The sequence below is a fragment of the Equus asinus genome, chromosome 20, assembly GCF_041296235.1.
Source record: "Equus asinus isolate D_3611 breed Donkey chromosome 20, EquAss-T2T_v2, whole genome shotgun sequence".
Lineage (NCBI taxonomy): Eukaryota > Metazoa > Chordata > Mammalia > Perissodactyla > Equidae > Equus > Equus asinus.
The window spans coordinates 29,890,974-29,913,258 of NC_091809.1; the positions used below are offsets into that span (position 1 = coordinate 29,890,974).

General features: G+C 44.8%; 2 protein-coding genes across 4 annotated transcripts; one reads left to right on the forward strand and one right to left on the reverse strand.

The window, feature by feature from the left end:
- Nucleotides 1-321: 321 nt before the first annotated feature.
- On the reverse strand, nucleotides 322-16,285 carry ACAD8 (acyl-CoA dehydrogenase family member 8). Of its 2 annotated transcripts, XM_070489890.1 has the most exons (12): nucleotides 15,922-16,285; nucleotides 14,358-14,417; nucleotides 11,873-11,973; nucleotides 11,265-11,434; nucleotides 10,560-10,669; nucleotides 10,084-10,160; nucleotides 9,545-9,682; nucleotides 4,523-4,658; nucleotides 4,330-4,427; nucleotides 3,814-3,966; nucleotides 3,052-3,154; nucleotides 322-1,148 (listed from the first exon to the last, which is right to left on the reverse strand). In XM_070489890.1, exons 1-12 carry the CDS (start codon nucleotides 16,151-16,153, stop codon nucleotides 1,096-1,098), a joined length of 1,431 nt encoding a protein of 476 aa, XP_070345991.1. In that variant the 5' UTR covers nucleotides 16,154-16,285; the 3' UTR covers nucleotides 322-1,095. The 2 variants fall into 2 exon arrangements, with proteins under 2 accessions (XP_070345991.1, XP_014718255.1); XM_014862769.3 differs by lacking the exon at nucleotides 14,358-14,417.
- Nucleotides 16,179-21,970, forward strand: THYN1 (thymocyte nuclear protein 1). 2 transcript variants are annotated; one of them, XM_070489892.1, is made up of 8 exons: nucleotides 16,179-16,293; nucleotides 16,550-16,663; nucleotides 18,637-18,815; nucleotides 19,627-19,695; nucleotides 20,040-20,132; nucleotides 20,955-21,050; nucleotides 21,291-21,441; nucleotides 21,768-21,970. In XM_070489892.1, exons 2-8 carry the CDS (start codon nucleotides 16,621-16,623, stop codon nucleotides 21,812-21,814), a joined length of 678 nt encoding a protein of 225 aa, XP_070345993.1. In that variant the 5' UTR covers nucleotides 16,179-16,293; nucleotides 16,550-16,620; the 3' UTR covers nucleotides 21,815-21,970. The 2 variants fall into 2 exon arrangements, with proteins under 2 accessions (XP_070345993.1, XP_044607857.1); XM_044751922.2 differs by having other exon boundaries at nucleotides 16,588-16,663.
- The last annotated feature ends 315 nt before the right edge of the window (nucleotides 21,971-22,285 follow it).

Genomic DNA, 22,285 nt, shown 5'->3' on the forward strand with positions numbered 1-22,285 from the left:
TTATGTTGAGGTACTTTCCTTCTATACCCATTTTATTGAGGGTTTTTATCATAAATGGGTGTTGGATCTTGTCGAATGCTTTCTCTGCATCTATTGAGATGATCATGTGGTTTTGTTTTTCATTTTGTTGATGTAGTGTATCACGTTGATTGACTTGCGGATGTTGTAAGGGGCCTGCTTTTTAAAAGCCAGTTTGGTTAAGGAGAAACTTTTAAATATTATTCCAAAATCCAGTTAAATGTTTAATTAAATAAAATTAAAAAAAAGTGATAAAGGCTTTGTTAGAAAGATCAAACAAAAAGCAACTTTAGTAGAACTGGAGACAGTACAGAGAAAGGCAATTTTATTTATCAATGTAATGATTAAAAACATTCAAAAAAGAAAACAAAAACCCAGAAAAAAATATACTCAAAGTACTTATCAGGAAGGGTTACAGAAAATTTGAATACCATTCCTGGATCACATGGGTGCCAAAAGAAAACAGCACAAATATGCAAAGCTCCGAACAGTCTCAGCCTCTGATGTTTAGCTGGTCCAAAGGTGCAGATGCCTCTAACTCGCAGCTTAAGGGGAGAGTGTCCCAAATACTCACCTGATCATGATTTATATCCAGAGGACTGTGACACACAGAACCTTCTGCATCTCTGGCTGAGGTTCAGAGGATGGAAAAAGACAGAAGGACATTTTCTCTCCATTGCTCCTTCCCCACACACCTCTGCTTTATACTAAGTAAAAACTCTCAATGCAAATGCCCAGATTCCTGGAAGGGAAATTCGGGTAACCAGCAAAACGCAGAAAGATCAAGACAATGTGAATCCAAGAGAGGATTCTGGTCAGGTGGCGAATCTTCTTTGGTCACCTTTCTGCATTAGGAAAACAAGGTAGTCCACCTTCTTGTGACATTCCCAATAAGGGCATCTCCTCTAGTTCTGCGAGGACCCTGCTGCCAGCACACAGAGGGAAGAGTCCTCCTGGAAGAGCTTGGCCCTTTGCTCTAACCTACATCTCATCTGTAACAGAATGCTCCACGGGGAACCACTCAATACTGATTTGAGTTGCACATTAAACATCAGCAGAGAACATCAAGTCTGGGTGCTACTGCTGAAGCAGGCTTCGAGAGATCAGCATCCTCATCACTTCATTGCTACCTGCAATGAGGAGAAAGAATGAAGGGTTTAGTAGCAGCAAAGTCTGAGAGCTCAGTGAAGCTCTGACCAGCATGCTCCAAGCCTAGTTCAGAGCAGTTGTGGATGTAAACTACCACCACAGCTTTTATCCCTGCGAGGGACAGGATTATCACAGACTTCTTTCCAAAGTACAGAAAAACGTCAGGAAGTGAGGAATAAATGCACTTTTTGAAAAAAGGTTAAAGAAAAAAAAGGCAAAAATAAAGTAGTATATATAGTATAATTCTATTTTTTAAAAAGTACCTACAAAAGCATAGGAAAAGTCCAAAAGGAGATATTTTGAACTTAAATATAAAAGAAGTCTGAAATATTAATTCTGGATGTAGAAACATGTTTTTTTTTCTTTTCCTATATATGTTTCAACAATATATATATACCAATTTCTTTGGTAATAAGAATCTGAATTCTTTTAAAACAAACAAAAAACATTTTCCCTGAAAGGAAGGGTCAATTGCTTGCTTCATTTTTGCACTGGCCTTCAATGCAATTAGAAATACGTACCTCCATGAGGAATGAGCAATCACACGTCTCCAAGTCAAATCTAAAATCTCAGATTTATCCAGTAACAAAGTCCACGAGGAAACAAAGTGATAAAGACCAGTGACCAAAGTTTTCTATAGGTGGATGACGGTGTGGCCTGAAATAAATGTATCTGGCTTCTCCCATTTACTCTAACAAGGTCAATAGACAGAACGCAGGTGACGTTTCCTGCATTCCTAAACGCTGGGTGAAGAAGTAACTGCAGGAGTAACGGAAGGAATGTTTGGGGAAGTTAGCCTGAGCCCAGTCACTGAGCTCACAAACACACGTCAGGGATGGGTGTGCAGCAGGAAGCAGACTCGGACCTTTAGAAGCCTGTGATTTGGACATAACAGACATGACACCAGAGCAGTGGGCCTCAGAGTGTGGTTCCCTACACGCAACAGCAGCCTCACTTGAAAACTTGTTAGAGATGCAAATTCTCAGGCCCACCTGAGACCCACTGAGTCAGAAACTCTGGGGAGGGCCCAGCAATCTGTTCTCACAAGTCCTTCAGGTGACCCCGACGCCTGCTCAGGCTTGAGAAGGACACTTTGAAAGCGGCAGGGAGGCCAATGCCCACAGGCGTCTCCCACACTTCCATGAAAGCAGCCCCACGTTACTTCACTGAAAGTCACAGACAAGCCTTGCCCCATCTGCTTTTCCTACAGTGTAACACGCCAGCTGCCTACAGTAAGTGGGACAGGAGTCATGCAATGTCAAGACTTATGCACTTGTGTGGAGAGAGGAGAGGCCATGCTCTGAGCGTGACTCCAACAGCTTCATATTTCCCAGCCCAAGAGCCTATGATTGCCAAGAAGATGCCTATATACTGAGGACTTATTTTACTGAAAAATCCATTAGCAATATTGACAGAGATATCTTTTGGACCATCCGGTTGACAATCAATTTACAGAGGCTGCTGGTGATCAATCTGGCTCACATTTGCCCTGGAAATTACTATATGCAAGTTCTGGGATCCCTGAGGACCAAGTACTTTAAAAGAGTAAAGAATAGTTTGTAGTTTTCAAAATGTTTTCTCACATATCATCTCAGTTTGAGCTTTCTCTAATATTGACAAAGAAAAAGAGCAGAAATGGAGGGATTCAATGACTTACATGGTGACAAAACAGAGCCTCCTGACCCCCGGCTAATGCTCTCTGTACAGCACCTAGCAGGCACTTCCAGAGCAGGCTCCAGAGGAAGAAGGAAGGAGGAAGTGGAAAGACAGACAGGGCCTGATGGAACCCTGAGAACCAGTCAGCATGGAGACAGACAGGCTGGGCAAAGTGGTGATCCTGTAACCGTTCTGAAAAGAAGAGCCAGCAGTTCTGGTCATTCGTACCTTCGAGGATCTGGTGCACCCGGGAGTCCCGCACATACTGCTGGATGGCATAGTCCTTCAGGTAGCCGTAGCCTCCGTGCATCTGTAAAGCCTGGTTGCAGATCTGCAGGGAGACGGGGATTAGACAGCTGTGACTTCAGGAAGACCATGGCACACACGGCTTCTCCTTGCACTCCAGCCCCGCATCTGGCAGCCTGCTGCAAACTAACACAAGGAAGAAGAAACAAGAAGCAGCCCGGCCCCAAGAGCAGGTCTGCACTCTGTGTGGTCAGCGATAACAAGGGAGGTTCACCTACTGGCCCTGTCAGTGCCGCACACACGGGCAACCAAGAGAACTCTGTCTTTCTTGCTATTATCTGCAGGGAGAAGCTGCCCGCCCTTGCTGGGACTATATGAAGCTAAGGTGCCATCTGGTGGCAACGCAGTCTCAATATGGAAATGGCTTTACCCCCGACGTTTTAAACACCGCAGAGAGCTACATTTGAGCAAGCGGCACTGGGCCGCTCTGAACCTTCTTCCAAAGGCAGCGTCTCATCTAGAGCACAGCCAAACGACAGTGACAGCATGAAGTGTGCACGGCAGAGAGTGGGATAAGGGCCAGCTCTGAGGCTCCCGTGCAGACCTCTCAGCAGTTAACTTATATCCTCAAGCCCCAAGGCAATCCCTGTAGCATGCCAGGAGCTGACTTATGGGCTCTCAACATCCTTGGGCCTAGAGGCTGCTCCCTGGCACCCAGGAGAACCAGAGGGCATCATCACTTACAGCAAAGCATTCATCTGTAGCGAAGAGCTTGGCCATGGAACACAGGGCCACTGCATCTTCCCTCTCCTCCTGCAGAGCCACTGCCGCACTGCGGATCATCAGCCGGGAGGCCACCAGCCTCGTTGCCATATCAGCCAGTTTGAACTGCAGGTACTGCAGCAATAGGGGAGAAGAGAACCACACTAGACAGGCAGGCTTAGACCAGCACCTGATCTGGGGCCCTCCATAACATGTCTCCAAATGAAGTTCCTTTTCTAGGTGACCCCACGCTTCAAAGGCTCCTGCCTCTTCTAGACAAACTGTACCGCCTTACTAAGTTCTAAGCCCATGCCACCTGCCCTGCACTTCAATATTGTTACCTCCTTAAAAAGACTATTGACAGAACTAGAGCCCAAGTTCTGGCCAGTGTTGGGGCAGACGTCCACGTGGGGCATCACGGCCTCCCTCTCCTAGAGTGTGGGCCAGAGCAGGTCTCGTGCAGAGCACAAAGCAACACAGAGACACCTGGGCAGTTACCTGTTTATTGGCCAGAGGCTCTCCAAACTGCTTGCGAACGTTGAGGTGGTCTCGCGTGAGGACGACTGAAGCATAAGCGGCCCCCAGAGAGCAGGAGGCTGGAGAGCAAGAGTGTCAACACTTCAGCTGAGCCAGAAGGACAGTGCTGCTACCCCCGCCCGGCACCTCCCTGCCCATCCTTTGGTGTTCTCACCGACATTGATCCTCCCTCCGTTCAGTCCTTTCATGGCAATGAGGAAGCCCTGCCCCTCATCCCCAATTCTGTTGGCCACGGGGACAGCACAGTCTTCAAAGATCACGGCTCGAGTTGGCTGTGAATTCCACCCCACCTGGCAAAAATCAGGCACTGTATGGCTGCCCACCAATTCAGCACTGAGGGCAGTGTTCTCTGCTGATGAAAGCCTGTGAAGTATGGTCCATTATCCTGGGACTTAGACCCTTGAGAACTTAAAATGAGGGAAAATAAAAAGTTCAGACTTAAACACCTATCATCTCTCATGAATTGTTTTTTTCAGCTAAACATTTTTTAACATATTAAGAGTATCTACTTTCTAATATCTACTCTACCAGATGAGCCCATCCACAAATATTTCTCACAATTTCTTTTAGAAATGGGGCAGAACTCTCCTCATTTTTGGTGCCTCTATGAGTATACTCTTTTAAAAAAAACATAAGATAACCTAAGGATTATTTGGATTATCTGTCCTTAAAGACAATATAAACATTACTATTAACAATAGCTGCACTTCTCCTTTTAAAAGCTTAGTGTTCTCTAGGACGTTCTCATGTGGTGAGAGGAACAACACTCACTGTGCTGGCAACACCCAGTCAAGCATTTCGTTGCAGAGAGACCCAGTAATGTGCTGGCACCAGCTCGCAAGAGCCAATTATGCACATCTTTTCTTCAGTAGCTTGAAATCAGCTATGGTGGGAGTATTTTTTTTCTTTTCTTTTTTTTTTTGAGGAAGATTAGCCCTGAGCGAACATCTGCTGCCAATCCTCCTCTTTTTGCTGAGGAACACTGGCCCTGAGCTAACATCCGTGTGCATCTTCCTCTACTTTATATGTGGGATGCCTACCACAGCATGGCTTGACAAGTGGTGCCATGGCTGCACCCGGGATCCGAACCGGTGAACTCTGGGCTGCCAAAGTGAAATGTGCGAACTTAACCACTGTGCCACCAGGCGGGCCCTGTGGGAGTATTTATACTACAGAAATTGGCAAACACTACAAATGAGTTTTTGGTTTCTGTTTTTCCCAGTGAGCTGACTGACCAAGACACCCCTGAATACGTCAGTCAGAAGCCCAGAGAACATTTTGAATATCTAAGATGCAGTCTGTGTCATGCAACCTGTATTCTGCATCTTTGGATAAGTCAGCTGGCTTCTTTGTGGCCTCAGTTTCCCTTTATATAAGGCAGCTGGACTAGAAAGCCAGCAAAACCACTTTCCTCAAATAAAACCTTACTCAGATATTTCATACATCAATAGATTAAGCCCTACTACTTGATCCCTTTCATCTCTCCTTCCAGGCACTCCAAGGCTTCAAAGAACTTTAAGGCGTGGTGAGGCAGATTTTGAAAACCACAAGACTATATAAAATCTCCCAATTCCCTTAGAGCTCTAAAAACACTACACCTTCACATCACCATCATTTCCTTTAAGAACATTCAATAGCTCCCTTTTGTTGATAAGATAAATTTTATTCCTTAGCCTTTAATTTAAGGTCTTCTAGAATCTGGCCCAATCCTCCTTTCCCAGGCTTCTCTCATGTCAGTCACCTATACGTATTCTCAACTCCAGTGAGACTGTCTGCACACTGTGCAGCTGGCTTTTTTAAACCCATACTTTTGCTTATTCTGCTCCCTCCACTGGGAATACCCTCCATCTCCAACCTCCATCAAGGTCTAGCTTAAAGAAAGCCTCCTGAGGCCTCCCTAGTCATGTGAGCCAACTCTGATCTCATTCTCTTCTAGGCTCCCATAATCTCTACCACAAGTCTGAAACCTTCCGATACTGGCCTGTATGGTGCTTACCTGTGAACTTATCTCCCCAAGAAGAACATAAACACCTGGAAGCAAGATTGGAACAGAAAGCTCTGACCTTAACAATATCTAATTATAAAAAACCAAATACAAAAAGCTACCACCTCAACTTCTAACCCTTACTGTAGAAACATCTACCTTCTTCCCTTTCCTAACCTACCAGAGGATTCCTTTCCTAACCCTACCAGAGCCCCTGGGCAGCTGCAGGCAGTGAGAACACGTGGCCCTCTCCCTTTCTGAAGGCCCTGCACCCCTGCACTTTTTATCTGTCTTATCTTCTGTTTCACATATTATCTTCACACTCCCTTCAAAGAGTCATCACTGCTACCCTTCCTACTTCATTCTTCCACAGAAAGTCTTTTAACAATTAAATCCAAGATAAAGCAAATACTCATCACCTTCCCACAAAGTTGATGCAAAACTGGTGACTTAAAGCTCTCAGCTGTATAATGTGTTAAATATGCCAAGTAAAAGCACATGTGTGGGGGCACTAGCCTAAGTGCCCTTTAAGCTATGCGTCCTTGAAGACCCCTGTCTGGGCTGCGCACCAGCACTCACGATGACAGCAGTCCTGGGCTTGGCCAACCCAGCTGCTTTCTCATGGGAGGGTTACCACAGAGACCCTCGTGGTCTGAGGGAATGTGGAGGCCCTCCGGGAGGGCTCTGGTCCTTGGCATGCAGTTCATACAGGGACAATCCCCCTTGGCAAGCACAGAGCCTTTGTCCCTCTGCCTTAAGCCAGCTTCTCTCAGGGGGTGGTAGTGGGCGCATGCTGCCATCCAGCTGGCTGCCAATGGACCTTCCCTGTATGGCTCGTTCGCTGTCTCTGGGTCTTTTCTGCAGTCTCTGGGCAACTTATGCCACACTGCTCACCCAGCTGGGCATGTGGTGCAACAATATGCTTGCAGGATAAATCACCATGGAGCAGGGAGAGAGAAAGGCCAGGTGTTCAGGTCACTACAACAGCCACATCAACCATGGGGATCAGTGGGTGCCTCCTCACCTCGGCCTACAAGGCCCTGCCTGCCTCTCCAATTTCACCCCACACCATCCCCTTCTTTGCTCCCTACCCTTGGGCCATACTCAACTTTTCTTTGGTTCCTCAAATAGGCTAATCTTATTCTCATCTCAGGCCCTCTGTATCTACTGTTGTCTCTGTCCAGAATTCTTCTCACAGTTGGCTCCTTCTAATACTTCAGATCTCATCTCATATGTCATGACCTCAGAGAGTCCAACCCTATCTAAAGAAGCTCTCCCCAATCAGTGTCCTACCATCATGTTTTATTTCCTTCTTAGCAGTGAACAATAATGGAAGGTACCTTGTTTATGCTTATGTCTGTTGTCTGTCCCTGCTTACTAAAATGCCAGTTCCACAAGGGCAGAGCGTGTCTGTCCTGTTTGCTGCTCTATCCCTACTCCTCAGAAGAGGGCCTGTACAGAGAGGGCACTTGCTAGCTGTTGAATGAATAAAGAGCCATCCTTCCAAATTTCTCCTACATTAAAAAATATGTAAAGCAGGGGCCGGCCCAGTGGCATGGTGGTTAAGTTCGTGTGCTCTGCTTCGGCAGCCCAGGGTTCACAGGTTCAGATCCCCAGTGCAGGCCTATGCACCACTCATCAAGCCCTGCTGTGGCAGCATCCCACATACAAAACAGAGGAAGACTGGCACAGATGTTAGCTCAGGGTCAATCTTCCTCACCAAGAAAAAGCCCCAAAATACACACACATATATATATATAAAGCAGAACTAATAGTTGGAAACAAATAAATGACAAAAGGAATGAAAGAAAAAAATATGCTTAAAAGTGAGAGGAGAGAAATGGAAAACGAAGGGATAAAAAGATACACTTATGGAACTTATTTGCAATTTTTCTCCAGGCACTACACCTGGTAGCTTTGGTATTCTGTCAACAGATACCACAAATACTGAGGTGGATACTACTATGTGTGTTGAAACAATCACTATCTTTAGAAGCACAAACACCTGAATCAGTATAACTTGATCCTGTAGAATTACGCGTCAGACTACACAAGACAGTTTGTGTCTTATAACCCAAAACACACATTGCTAGGTTAAGAAATCCTACAGCTACATGTCTTATAGAGCATATATGTAGCTCATATATACTACATAGATAAGACAGTACATGTCTTATAATCCCAAACAAGGCTAGGAGGGACTTTTGTATCCCTGCCCCCAGGAGCTAGCATCAGGCTTTGCACACAGTAGGTATCTAGTAAACACCTGCTATGCTATAAAAGAGAAGGGCACTAAAACTCCCAACTGCTTGGCAGTTATAAAGCATGAGGAAGGGTCATGAAGGGAAATATGGAAATCCTAGGAGCTATGAGAGGAGAAGTATATTTAGGGGTCATTTTGTTACCTGACTTCTCCCCATAAATTCCAACTGTAACAGTACATACAGAGGCAGAAGACTGTTCTGGTCACCTGGCCTAAGAAATCTGAACAGGTCTCACCTTTATCACTAGCTATAGTTACATGAGTACTGTTCTATGGTTCATGGCCTGGCTACAGGATTTCTTTATTTTTTTTTAACTTTTTATTGAGGTTATGATAGTTTACAACCTTGTGAAACTTCAGTTGTGCATTATTGTTTGTCAGTCGTGTTGTAGGTGCACCACTTCACCCTTTGTGCCCACCCCCCACCCTCCCTTCAGGCTACGGGATTTCCTAATCCTAGAAATGTCTTCTCAAGGCACCTATGGAAATACTCTCCCTTTCACATTACTGAAAAACCCACAATCATCTCCAACAAGTTTTACTTTATTTTTATTTAAAGAAGAAAAGTGGCCGATACACTTTTCATTCCTGAGACATCTAGTCAACACCAGATCTTCTATTTCTTCCTGGGATAACAGAGTGCACCAATGACAGAAGCTGGATAAAAACTACAGGCCAAAAGTGAAGGCAGGAACGATGACAGAGAAATCTCTCACACTCAAACAACAGCCAGCTAATGGAACTTATTGGCAAACTGTCACTTTTGCCAGTGGCCTAGTGTTTCTTAACAATGCCCTATTCTACTCTAACGTGTTCCTGCCAAAATCCTAATAGAAAAACTGCCTCCACGGTAAGCTACCAAGTATTTGAACCTCTTTCCTAAAATAGAGCAGGTGGCCAGAATTGCTTCCTGTCCCACAGCCACTCACCTTTTTTTCCTTCTTGCCAAAGCTGAGGCCAGGGGTCCCCTTTTCAACAACTATGCACGAGATGCCTTTGGGGCCTGGTTCTCCCGTTCGGCACATGACTACATAGACGTCTGATTCACCAGCACCACTGATGAAGGCCTATGGGGTTGAGAGGTGCCCAGAGATCAGAGAGCACGTTGAGTCTCTAAGCCTAACATCGGGGAAGACAACTGAGGTTCTCTCGACCACAGGACACTAAGAGACCTAATGGGACAGAGAAACTAAGGGGGGGTGGTGGTGGTAAAAAGAACCTACACTGACTGGGGAACCAGGAAGCTAGCTGATGAGACTGTGAAAGGACAGACAAAAGTGAAGGAACTCATCTGGAATCAAACCAGAAGAGACAGAAACAGTCAAGGTAAACAAAGTGGGACAGAGATTCTCTTCCCAAGATGTACAAACTGGATGGGAACATTAACTCACAGATGGCAAGGATCCAGGCAACATCAAGAGAATTGGGAACAACCTCTAACTTGTCCTGGGAAGAGAACATGCTGTACCTTGGAGCCATTGAGGACGTAATGATCTCCTTGTCGTTTAGCTGAAGTCAAAAGGGAGGCAGCATCACTCCCACTTCCTAAGGCAGGGATCACAGAGGAAGCAGACAGAGGGAGGGAGGAAGTCAGCGAAGTTAAGGGAGCCCCGGATTCCTTCTCCTAGGAAATCTTCCCTTATAACAAACAGCTCAGCGTTTGATACTTTAAAATTCAGACAGCCAAAAGAACTCTCTGTACTTGGTGAAAACTGCATACAGCGATGTGACCATCTCCCATCTGTCATCTCACTAGCTTGTGGGAGGCTTCCGACAAGGAAGGCTGATCTGCAGCCTGGACTCTGCCCTGGAGGCCTCTTAGTGTATTATATCAGGTCCTGGGAATCTGTTACTCTGTGACCAAACTTCTCAGTAAACATTGGTTACATGTGTCAAAGGATTAAGGAGTGCTCAGTGATCTCACTTGCAGCATGGCAAACCCACCTGGTTCAGTGAGGCAGTAGGAAGCAAACTTCTCCATGGTACAGAGTGGTGGGCAAAATTTGTGCCTTTGTTCTTCATTTCCAAAGGTATCAATGATCCAGGCACACATACTGACAGGTACACCGAGAAGAAAAGACAATGACAGAGACAAAGATGGAAAAGAAAAAGAAATTTGAGGGGGAGGGGATGGAGAAAGAGGACAAAGGAGGGGACAAAGGAGGAAAAGTCACAACTGAGAAGATTCCACCTTAAAGGAAAGGCCTGGATTAACACATACTCCTGGAACACATCTACCCAAAGACAACCAGGGCCAAGGCATTTCTCACTTGGTGTTCATACTATTTCTAGTTAGGTTAACTGAGCTCCCTAAAACTCAGGGAGTTACACGTACATTCCCAAATTCCTGGGGGTTCCATCTTTGAGTTGAGGAAAAGGGGAAGAGGGCCCTGACCACTCTACTGGAGAAGTCTGTTTGGTGCCAGCTCATTCTAGGATTTGGGAGAAGGCTGGCAGACCTGATTCTCTAAGCAACATACAAGACGACAGCCTCAAGTCCAATAAGCAGCAGCAGACCTAGTATGAACTTTTAACAGTCTAGTTCTTCAAGAGCGATCCACCTTGAAAGGAAAATCTTTTCCTTATTCATCTGAAATTTCCATCAACCCATGTGAACACTTCATTGTTTTTTCAACCTTAGCTACTCACTTGTGAATGCTTATGTAGGCTGTGGTGCTGGTGCACCCAGTGGCCAAGGCTTCAAAGATGACAGCAGTATCAAGCCGTGACAGTCCAGACCCACCTACATCTGTTTGCACGTAGATCCCCCCAAAGCCTAGCTGGGCTGCCTTCCGCATCACATCCACTGGGAACAGCTCCTATGTACAAAAGAGAGCAGGGTTACCAGTAAGTGAGTCACAGATGGACTTTTCTTTAGAAGGTACAAGGAGGGATTAAGGTGTTTGCATTTGGGAGAGTGTAGGAATTTTCTTAACTTAAAACGCCTATTTGTCATCTATCCAGTGGTATCACTTAAAACGCATTCTGTAAGGACTGGTTTTCTAGCATTAAAGTTTCTCTTTATTATCAATAGAACTACCTTGGTTTTAAGTGTCCAAATCTTTGTACAATTTTAAAAAATGCTATTTATGAGATGATGAGGAAATAATTTAGGAAAAGAATCGCACCATTATAATATTCTCGTTTGCAGTAGGAGTTGTAACTGGAAAGTAAGCACTAGGATTATAAGGAGATGAAGATAAGGCTCACTTCACGATGCATTCGTTGGCCCATCTATCCACAAGGAAAACTCCTACCTTCTGGTCCCACTCCGCCATATTTGGAGCCATCTCCTGGGCGGCAAAGTCAAAGGCCACTTTCTGAAATTCTTTCTGTTCTTCATTTAGTCCCATGGAAGCTACGGGCAAGATTCATACAGTCAGTTCCAGGACAGAGGTTAGGGAAGAATACCCCAAACAGCAAGCATCATGAAGCCAGGACAGTGGATCTACTATAGCATTTCCCATACACAGTACACCTTTAACATCCAGAGAACGGCATCACCCACCATTAATCAGTTTCTCTGATATATCATTACCTTTTTCCTTCCTCCTTCCCTCCCAAGTGGATCCACTGACTTCATTTACCTCCTATTTACTTATTCTTTCAATACTCTTCTTTATCTCTTCCTCCTTGTAAATCCACATTAAAAAATAATAAACAGAGATTGACCCTCAAATTATGGTGAAAATTTCTTTCCTTTAGGATGTCCTACCTTTTCTGTATTGGTATCCTGGAAAAACCTGTCCTATTTTGTATATCTGTCTATAGCTGTCTATCACCATCAACATATTCATTTTAAAAGATCAATTGAGAAAGGAAGATACATACACTTCGGCTTACCTTCCAAATTAAGGAAAAGATCCTATAAGAAGGCCATGCATTTGGCAGCCCTCAGACATTCATTGATAATACTGATGATTAAAGACAGTCTTCTAGTGCTGAAAACATGATTAAGCCCTTGCTAAACCTGTTTTCATCCAATGACTCAGAATTTTTAGAACATTTTCTATCCAAACTATCACTGCTGACTCTGAGTAATTTATTCACTTCTAGGTCTACGACACTTAAGGTCTAGGGACAATGAATTGATTGACTGATAACAACAGGCAAGGAGGGTAGCTTCAAGGGGAGAAGTTTCTCTAGAAGCTTAAACATCTTACAAAAGACTGGCAGCCAGTACACCACAGCAGGATCAACAACCTGCCCAGGGTGAGTCAAACTTAAATTGTTTACATTCATTCCTCTTTTATTGTCTCTTAATACTGCCATTTTGAAAGGACCTCCTGCCTCAGGTGTGCTAAGAAAAAAGTAAAGGGATGCCTGCCTATACCTGGAGGCACAGGGAAGCCATGAGGTGCGTGGGGGCTGTAAAAATGCAAGGGGAAAGGAGGAAGAGAGGGCTCTGTCGTACCTTCTAACTCAGTGCTAAAATCTGGTCATTATGGGCTGATGCTAAGGAGCATAAAGGAAGACTATGGAGCCACACTCGACAGTAACTTATTCCAGGGCCTAACAGCAATGCACAATCCTTCCGACAGAGAACCAGTGCAGGTGGCAGAGTCTGCTTCTCTGGGCAGACCAGGGCATCAGTAATGATCGGCTGTGTGAGCCAGGAGAAAGCATTCTCTCTGTATCAGGACTCTCACTACAATGGGAAACTCAGAAATGAATAGTGGAGGGGATTAAGATTAGGCTACTTTGAGAAGCACAGGACAGAAATCTACATTGGGTGTTATTCTCAGAAATACGGTTAGGAATAAACAGTTCATGGTTTCCTGACTGGCAGTCAGGTTATTTATTTGCAGAATCTTGCAGAAATGCTCCTGTAGCTCAAAGGTCAAAGATCATTCACAAACTAATATTTATTGACTGCCTACTATGGAGCAGCGCTGGAGTTACAAGAATGAATATGGTCCATTTACACAGAGGAGGACATAAATGGTAATAACAGAAACATCTTGCTGTATAAAAAGAAGCGCTTCAGAACTTCAACCCCAACAAAAGCTCAATAAATGGTTACAGTTAGCATTATTTGAGAGAGTAAATGGCTACCTTCTAAAACAAACAGTTCAGGGAACAAAAGGTTTAAGAAATAGATTAGAATTGCATCCTAAATAAATAACAGGAATAACTGGATGAAAATCATATGTACAAGAAAATACAACATAATTACACATTTTTTAAAGATAGATAACAAATAGTCACTTTTAGAAAAGGAAATGCTAACAAAAGGAAAGCATGGCTTGGAGAAAAAAAAGTGGAAATGGAAAGGTAAAAAGTAAATTATACACAAGAAAGCATAGTGACTAAGTAAAAATGCCTAAGTTCCCAGAAAATATACACTATCACAAACGAAAAACAAAAAGCTGGGCCTCAGGAACTTTGCTGGAGTTCCCGGCAGAGTTCAAGAAGCCAACACAGATACACACCAAAATGGTAAAGGTAAACAGAAAAAGGGCCCAAATTAAATGAGGAAAGGCTTTACTGTAAAGCAACTCAAGTGTAAGCAAGAGGCCAAAAAACAATAAAATTCTAAATAATATAAGAATCTTTGAATGTCTCCAAAGTAGAAACCTAACTGGAATACCAATAGTGCTAATTGAGACTTGCGCGCAAGGAATGTTTGGGGAGTTGCAGCAAAGCGTAGTGAAAGGGCACTGGACACAGAATCTGGCCACCGAGCTCTGCTTCTGAAATTGTCAAGTGCACAACTTTCAGTAAGTCAGGTTCCTCTCTAACCTTCAGTGATGCCACTGTAAAGTGAGGAGGTTGCACTAGACACTGAAGAAATGTCCTCATCTGTAAAATGAGGAAAGTGTACACAGTAAATATATGTAACACATAACAAATAAAACATAAAAGTCATAATTTTCTTAAAAGTTATTTTTCACATTAAAATAGGCAATGAAACAATAAGAAATATTGGATTACTTCCTTTAATTTGATGTTCTAATACGTCTGATGATATATTAAAAGGAGAATTTCATTTTACAAATTAAAATTTCTTTTAAAAAGGTGAAAAAGCACCTCATTGGCTGAAGTTACACCACTAGCTGCTGGAAATACTCATATTTAATCTATTTGTTGCCAGAACAACTCCTTATCTGCTTTGGCATCCACATGAGAAGGGTGACCTTGTTGACCAAATTCTAAGTGCTAGAATGGGGCAGCACCTCGTGAAGGGGTTTAGGGCTCTGAGAAGGATTCTACAACTTGGGGTACTTTCTACATCTGGGTGTTGATCAAAGCGATTCATAGCTTTTTCTGCTAAAAAGTGTCATTTATTTAAAATAAATCAGAAATTATTTCAGAAGAAAAAAATGGTTAGGTACTTGAGAAAGTCACGAAGTGGCGGGTACCCCCTAGTCAGCCTAGGTCCCCACACTCCCCGTTACTCACATCCAAAGCATCCAAATTATATGCCAGGTGCCTGACAACAGTCAGGTCTGTAAACCCTGGCAGTGTTTCCCATTTGCGATAACAGTTATTTTTCCTGCATGAATTTCCACAATAAAAGTGTTTTATAGCTATAGGTGTTAAGTTATAAAATTTATATACGTGAACAAATCCCGTAGTTCCTGGAGCTTCTATCTATCACTACCAGCACCACACTTTTTACATTCTTACTACTTTTACGACCCAACGTTATGATTAAAACAAAACGAAACCCACGAGTTTCTGCACCTGAGCATCCACTCCTTATTTGAAAGCAGGGATCATAATAGCATGTAACCCAGAGTGGTGAAGTAACCTTTAGTTATCGTACTCATAAGCAGACTTATGAAACGTGTCATCAAGAGGGTGATAATATAAACTGCGTTTAAGGAAGATTTGAACAATTAACGAATAGCATCAGCAACAGGGATTAAGCGATACAACTGAAGATTTTATCTTCAGAGGGCCCTGTGAGGTAAGAAAACAGCGTTTTACACCAGAACCTCCAAGTTCCACTAGAAGGGTGCGATAGGCAGGAGGGAGGACAAGGCTGAAGAACCAGGAGACGGTCAGGCACACGTTTCAGAAGACTGGTTTCCCATCCACGCCGAGAAGCAGACAAAATCCAGGGGCGCGACAGATGGACTGAGACCAGAGAGCGAGGGCTGCGGGGAAGCCAGCCAGGTGGACAGGACGGGGTGCCCGCCCAGGGGTGATGTGCCGGCGAGGGAACCGATCCGGGAGAGGGGAGGTAGACCGGAGTAAGCGGCCGGGGGGTAGCCGGGCCGGAGGTGACGGCGCGCTGAGGCGGGGAGACCTCGGTCCCCGCCCGGGTCCTGGACACCTGCACCCCCGGGGAGACCCTTACGATCGATGCAGGAGACCACGCCCCAGTGGCGCTTGGCGGGGAACTGGAGACCACCGCGCAGCCAGCAGAGCCGCGCTCCGAGATGCCCGCAGCTCCTCCGCCACATAGCGGCCGCTCCTGCTCCAGGGTGAGCCTGATAGCACGTGACTACAGCTGCGCTCACACTCTCCAGGCAGAAGCCCAGGACCCGCCTTCCCTCGCCCCGCACTGCACTCTGGGAGTTGTAGTGCATCCCGCGGCCCTCAGGGTACTGGGCCAGACGGGCCTGCGCACGCAGCACGGACTGCAACTCCCAGAGACAGCCGGGACGCGAGAGACACGTATTAAAGATGCCACGATGACGCAGTGCTCGGCCTTCTGGCTCCTCGGGAGGTAGGTTGGGGTCGTGTCTGCCGAGTGGTGGAGCCCACGCAGTAAGAGGGTGCTGAACTAGTGAGAGCAGGCTCAAGGAAAGAACCGAGGAGAGTGTCGGGGCAGGTTACGCGAGGTGGAAATGGGGCGGAGATAAAGGGGAGGGTTCGAAGGCCCAAGCCCAGTTGTCTCTGCTCTTCGCTGAAGACCCTCCGGGCCGGGACCCTCTAAGCGCCCTCTCCTTATCTCCGCCTTGCCCCGCGGGTTTCTGGGGCAGATACGGAATTGCCTCTTGCATCTCTCGGTTGACTCCAGAATCCTCCGCTCTTCAGCCCCTGCAGGGAGACCATGCCGAGACCCCGGAAGAGGCTGCCCGGGGCTGCTGGGCCAGGTGAGCTGCACCCTGGCTGCGAAAGGCAGCTCCGGAAAGATTTCTTTGGAGTCTCTTGAATATTGTTCACTTTCTGCTCCCTGCTTGTAGGGAGAATCCTTTGTGATTATTTTTCATTACGTTATCTCTAATCGCCCTCCATCTTCTCCTTTACTCTTCCCACCAAGCTTGTACTCAGAGCCTCTTGTTCATTCAAGCAATGGCTATTTGATAACCACAAAAAATATGTGTGATACAGCGTGGCATGTACTAAGATCAAGAAGACAGTCTTCCCTCGGTATCGGTAGGGGCTTGGTTCCAGGATCCCGGTGGATACCAAAATCCGGGGAGCTCAAGTCCCTAATATAAAATGGCATAGTATGTGCCTACAACCTAGGCACATTGTCCCATATACTTTAAATCATCTCTAGATTATTTACACTACCGAATACAATGTAAATACTATGTAAATAGTTGTTTTACCGCATCGTTTAGGGAATAATGACAAAAAACCAAATCTGTACATATTCGGTGCAGACGCAACCATCATATAGACCTGTCCACCTGCAGAGAACCAATGGTGGTACTATAGCTTCTGCTTTCAGGGGAACCTTAAGTGAGAATCCAGGATGCTGAATTGCTAGAGGTGTGACAGCTGCGAGAAATCACAGGGACCGTCTTGAGTAGGAAGTGGAATTTGAGTCTGGTCTTAAAAAATGGGAAAGTTTTCCACAGTTAAAGAAAAGGACATGTCATTTTTATATTCACGAGGATGAACAGCATTCTAGGTGGATGAAGAGTGGGAACAAAGCAATTAAAGTACTTCTTTTGAGAATGGCAAGGGTTCCAAATTAACTACAACACATTGTGTTATTTAACAACACATAGTGTTTGCAGTGTGCCTGCTACCTCCAAAAGGACCTCTAGGAAACTAGACTAGGGAGGTTCAGCGTATTAGACATCCATAAATGATATTTAATGATGACTGACATAGGAGCTTTGACTTAATTCAGAGGCTGTGTAGTATAGACATTAAGTGTAGATTCAGACCGACCAGAGGACACAGGTCCTTCTACCATTTCCTGGATATATAATCTGGGACACATTTTCTAGATGAACAGAACAACTCATAAATTATACAGATTAACTGAGTTAAGGTTAGGGTAACACACAGAGGGCACAGGTCCTTCTACCATTTCCTGGATATATAATCTGGGACACATTTTCTAGATGAACAGAACAACTCATAAATTATACAGATTAACTGAGTTAAGGTTAGGGTAACACACAGAGCTTAGAGTCCATCATAGAGTAAGAATCTAACAACTGTTAGCTGTTGAGTATCTACTGTGTTCCAGGCACATTTCTCCAACTCTCTTAGGATAAAATCCAGTCTTTACCATGTCTACAAAGTCCCAAATGAGCTGTTTTTTCCAACTTCTCTTGGCACCTTCAAAGAGCAGAAAGGAGGCAGGAGGCAAAGCACGGTGAGCAAGAAGGAAATAAGTATGAGATGATGATAACAATGGCTAATATTTATTGAGCATTTATTATAATGCCAGGCATTTTCTAAGCCCATTGTTTGTATTATCTTATTTAATATTCAAAATAAGTCCATGGAGTAGATGCTCAGTTTCCTCATTGGAGAGAATAGCCTCAGGAAAGACACAGAAGAGAGTGAGGAAAAGAAAACAGCATTTACTGACTACTAAATATATGTCAGATACTCTGCTGGGATCTTTAATCCTAAACCACAACCATGTAAGTATTCTTCTCCCACTGAATGGATAATCCAGAAACTATCATGTAAGGTAGGCATTCTCACCCCATTTTTATAGATAAGAAACTGAAGTTCAGCAGTTAAGCTGCTACTGCTGGTAACTGATGGATCCAGGATTTGAATCCACGTCCCACTCCAAAGCATCTGCTCTGCCCACAATGGAACGTTTTCACTCAGCATGACAGTTCTCTTCTTGTTGCTTCTCCTATTGCAGATGAGGGGCCAGCAGGAAAACGTACCCAAACTAAGAACCCAGGTGAGGCGTCAGCTAAAGTGGAGAACTCCAGCCCTCAGAAGACTTCAGCCTCTAAAAATTGTGCAAAGAATCTAAGCAGCTACTGGCTGATGAAGTCAGAGCCAGAAAGCCGGCTAGCAAAAGGTGTAGACGTGAAGGTGAGACCATGCCCCTGTGTCCAATCCCTTCAAGCTGTTTTTTAAAATAAGAAGTGAATATTGTTCACCACAGTGTTCCATCACCAAATAATCTCTTAAGGGTAGGGAAAAGGTAACAAGGAATAAAATCAGCAGGATTTATCATCATCAACTATCTGTTTTGTGAATCCTCTATCTAGGGCAGAGGTCAGCAAACTTTTTCTGTAAAGGGCCAGCTAGTAAACATTTTGGGTCTTCAAGTCTTATAGTTGCTGTTGCAAGAGAGTGGCCATAGACAATATGTAAAATGGTATGGATGACTTTCAATAAAAGTATTAACAAAATCAGGCATGGGGTTAGGTTTGACCTGAAGGCTGTAGTTTGCCAACCTCTGATCTAGGCCACATTTCAATCTTAGGTTGCATTTCTCTTGCCACCTGCTGTACTCCTAGGTAGTTCCCTGTCAAAAGTTGGTATATATTCTGAGAATGAATATAAACCAGTTTTAATATGCTTGGAGAAAGAATAATTAGAAATATTACAGAAGAAGTATGTAATGTTTTAATAAGTGAAATACAGACAGCCAGAAGGTTACACTTTCATCTCGATTATCCATTCACCTAATCCTCTCAATCAGCAAGGATAACAAGGTAATTCAGGGCTTCCTTCCATTCTCCCAATAGAAGTGGCTCTGTGGAGCTACTTCCACGTAAACGACATACTTCCGCGATAGCCAGTAGCACCCTTAGTGTAGGGGAAGGAACTGTCTGCTTCCATATATTCTGACCAGTTGGCCTAGGATTGTTTAACGACTTTATTCTCTGTTACCTAGTTCAGCATTGAAGATCTCAAAGCACAGCCCAAGCAGACAGCATGCTGGGATGGTGTTCGCAACTACCAGGTAAGAGCAGGACCCGGAGATCCAGGGTAGGAGAAGTGCCTGCCTCCTTCTCTTGACTTATTTGGTAGCAAAACCTCTTGGCCAGCGTTGCTTTATCTCAGAACCCAAACCTGAGAACATGTTCAAAAATACTGTACTCTAACTGCAGGCAGTGTGCAGATGGCCTGTGTTCTAGCCAGTGTCCTGATACAAGTCTGGGTATGTTGGCAAAGGCAAGAATTGAATTGGGAGAAGTTACATAAAAAGAATAACTCATCCAGTAAAAGCAGACTTGATTCTGCTAACCGCTAGTATTTTTCAGCCAGTGGGAAGGATGGTTTCTTGTTTCTTCTCCCCTGGGACAGGCCCGGAACTTCCTCAGAGCCATGAAGCTGGAGGAGGAAGCCTTCTTCTACCACAGCAACTGCAAGGAGCCAGGCATTGCAGGGCTTATGAAGGTGAGTTGTTTAGGCTTTGGTCTGAATCCCTCTCCATGCAGGAAGACTTACTTTGTAGATACAAAGGGATACAGCTTAAATAGGTAACAAAAAAGAGGTACCCTCCTGGGCCAGCCTGGCGGCATAGTGGTTAGGATTGTGTGTTCCACTTCGGTGGCCCGGGGTTTGCCAGTTCAGATCCTGGGCATGGACCCACACATCACTTATCAAGCCATGCTGTGGCATCATCCCACATACAAAACAGAGGAAGGTTGGCACAGATGTTAGCTCAGCAACAATCTTCCTCAAGCAAAAAGAGGGAAATTGGCAGCAGATAGTAGCTCAGGGCCAATCTTCACCCAAAAAAAAGTAGTACTAGTACCCTCCTCCCCATCCCTGCTCTCACAGGAATATGGAAGAGCTCTCCTGGCCCCTTCCTGTGGGACAAGGCAGGTCTTCATTTCAGGTCTCACTGGCAAAGACTTCCCTCCGCTTCTACACCTAGTCTTTCACTCAAAAACAGGCCTGATGGTAGCTCTTCCAAGACAGCAGTTACCAGGATATATATAATTATTAACTGCAGCTGGAAAAACAGTGGTACCAAAAACCTTTAACATTTGATTGGAGAACATACTTTTAAGACATTTGTCAAAACAGGGTTGATTTCCTATGCTTGCCTTAGACTGTGTATTATTTCCAGATATCTGAGCCCTTACTGGCTCTACAGCAAGGCATATGGGGTACGAATGTGCAGGGTCAGAAATGACAGCTGGACTTGGATTAAAGATTGGCTGTGGAGCTGACTGTACAGGCAAATGAGTGGAGACTTGGTTGTGGTTTCAGATTGTGAAGGAGGCTTACCCAGACCATACACAGTTTGAGAAAAACAATCCCCATTATGATCCATCCAGCAAAGAAGACAACCCCAAATGGTCGATGGTAAAGACTACTTTTTCCTATTTCATGAGTGGGAAAGGGTGGACAGAGAGGGAGAAAGAAGGTCTGAGGTGTCTTTAGGTCAAGGTATGGAGCCCAGCCCTTACTCAGATGAGGTTAACCTTACTTGGGAGCTAAGAACAGAACACTGGCAGCCCTGCCCATAGGAGCCTCCTGTAAGCAGCTAGAACACAGTGTTCTAGCTGGACTTGTCTTTCTGTCCCGGACACTCCTGTCACCTAGGTGGATGTACAATTTGTTCGGATGATGAAGCGTTTCATTTCCCTGGCTGAGCTCAAAACCCATCACCAAGCTCACAAAGCCACTGGTGGCCCCTTAAAAAATATGGTTCTCTTCACTCGCCAGAGACTCTCCATTCAGCCCGTGACCCAAGGTAAGAGCAGGCTCTTTCCTTTATTACCCATACCAGAATGACCCATGAATTCACATGTATTAGCTGATTAAGCTGGGGCACAATATTTAGCCTCTCTGAGTCTGTCTCCTCCCCTCTAACATCCACGAGGGAGGAAGTATGTTCTGAGTTACCCATTACTATGTGCCCGGTACCCTGCAGTGCCCCGCACATAGTACAACAGTCTGTAAATAGTCTGAATGCATGACCACCTGCATCGGTAACATGTGAAACGCCTCGCATAACTTCCCTGTTCAAGAGGAGACACAAGACCTAATTCTTCCCTCTCTTTTTCCCCTTTTTGGTAGAGGAGTTTGACTTCATTTTGAGCCTGGAGGAAGAAGAACCGAGTTAACTGAGACACTGTTGCTGGAATGGGAAGACATTACTCCAAAGTAGTCAAGCTTTCATGAGACAGAAGAAGGCACGAAGATCTTGCTTATTATGTTCACCTTGGGTTGTGTACGTAGGTGGTTCTTGTGTACTTTTTTCAATAAACATTACTATCAAAGTTGGAAAGCTTTTCTGTTAAAGCAGCACTGGGTGTAACAAGAGTGCTCCCCTGGCTCCTCCTGCCCCTCGTCCAGATGCAGGGCTACTTCTACCCCCGGCCTCCACTGGAGCAAACACCAGGGTGTAGGGCTCAGTCTGATAACACCCGCTGCAACGAACTCTTGGCTTTCTGCACCAGCCTTCCTCACTTGCCCCTGAAGTCATCTGGGTCCCACAGGGGTTTAAACCATCAGCAGTTTCAAGACAAGTTGCCAGGTAGGCATAAAATCGGAATTCTTTTCTCACCCATGTGCTTGTCCAAAACAGGTGTTAA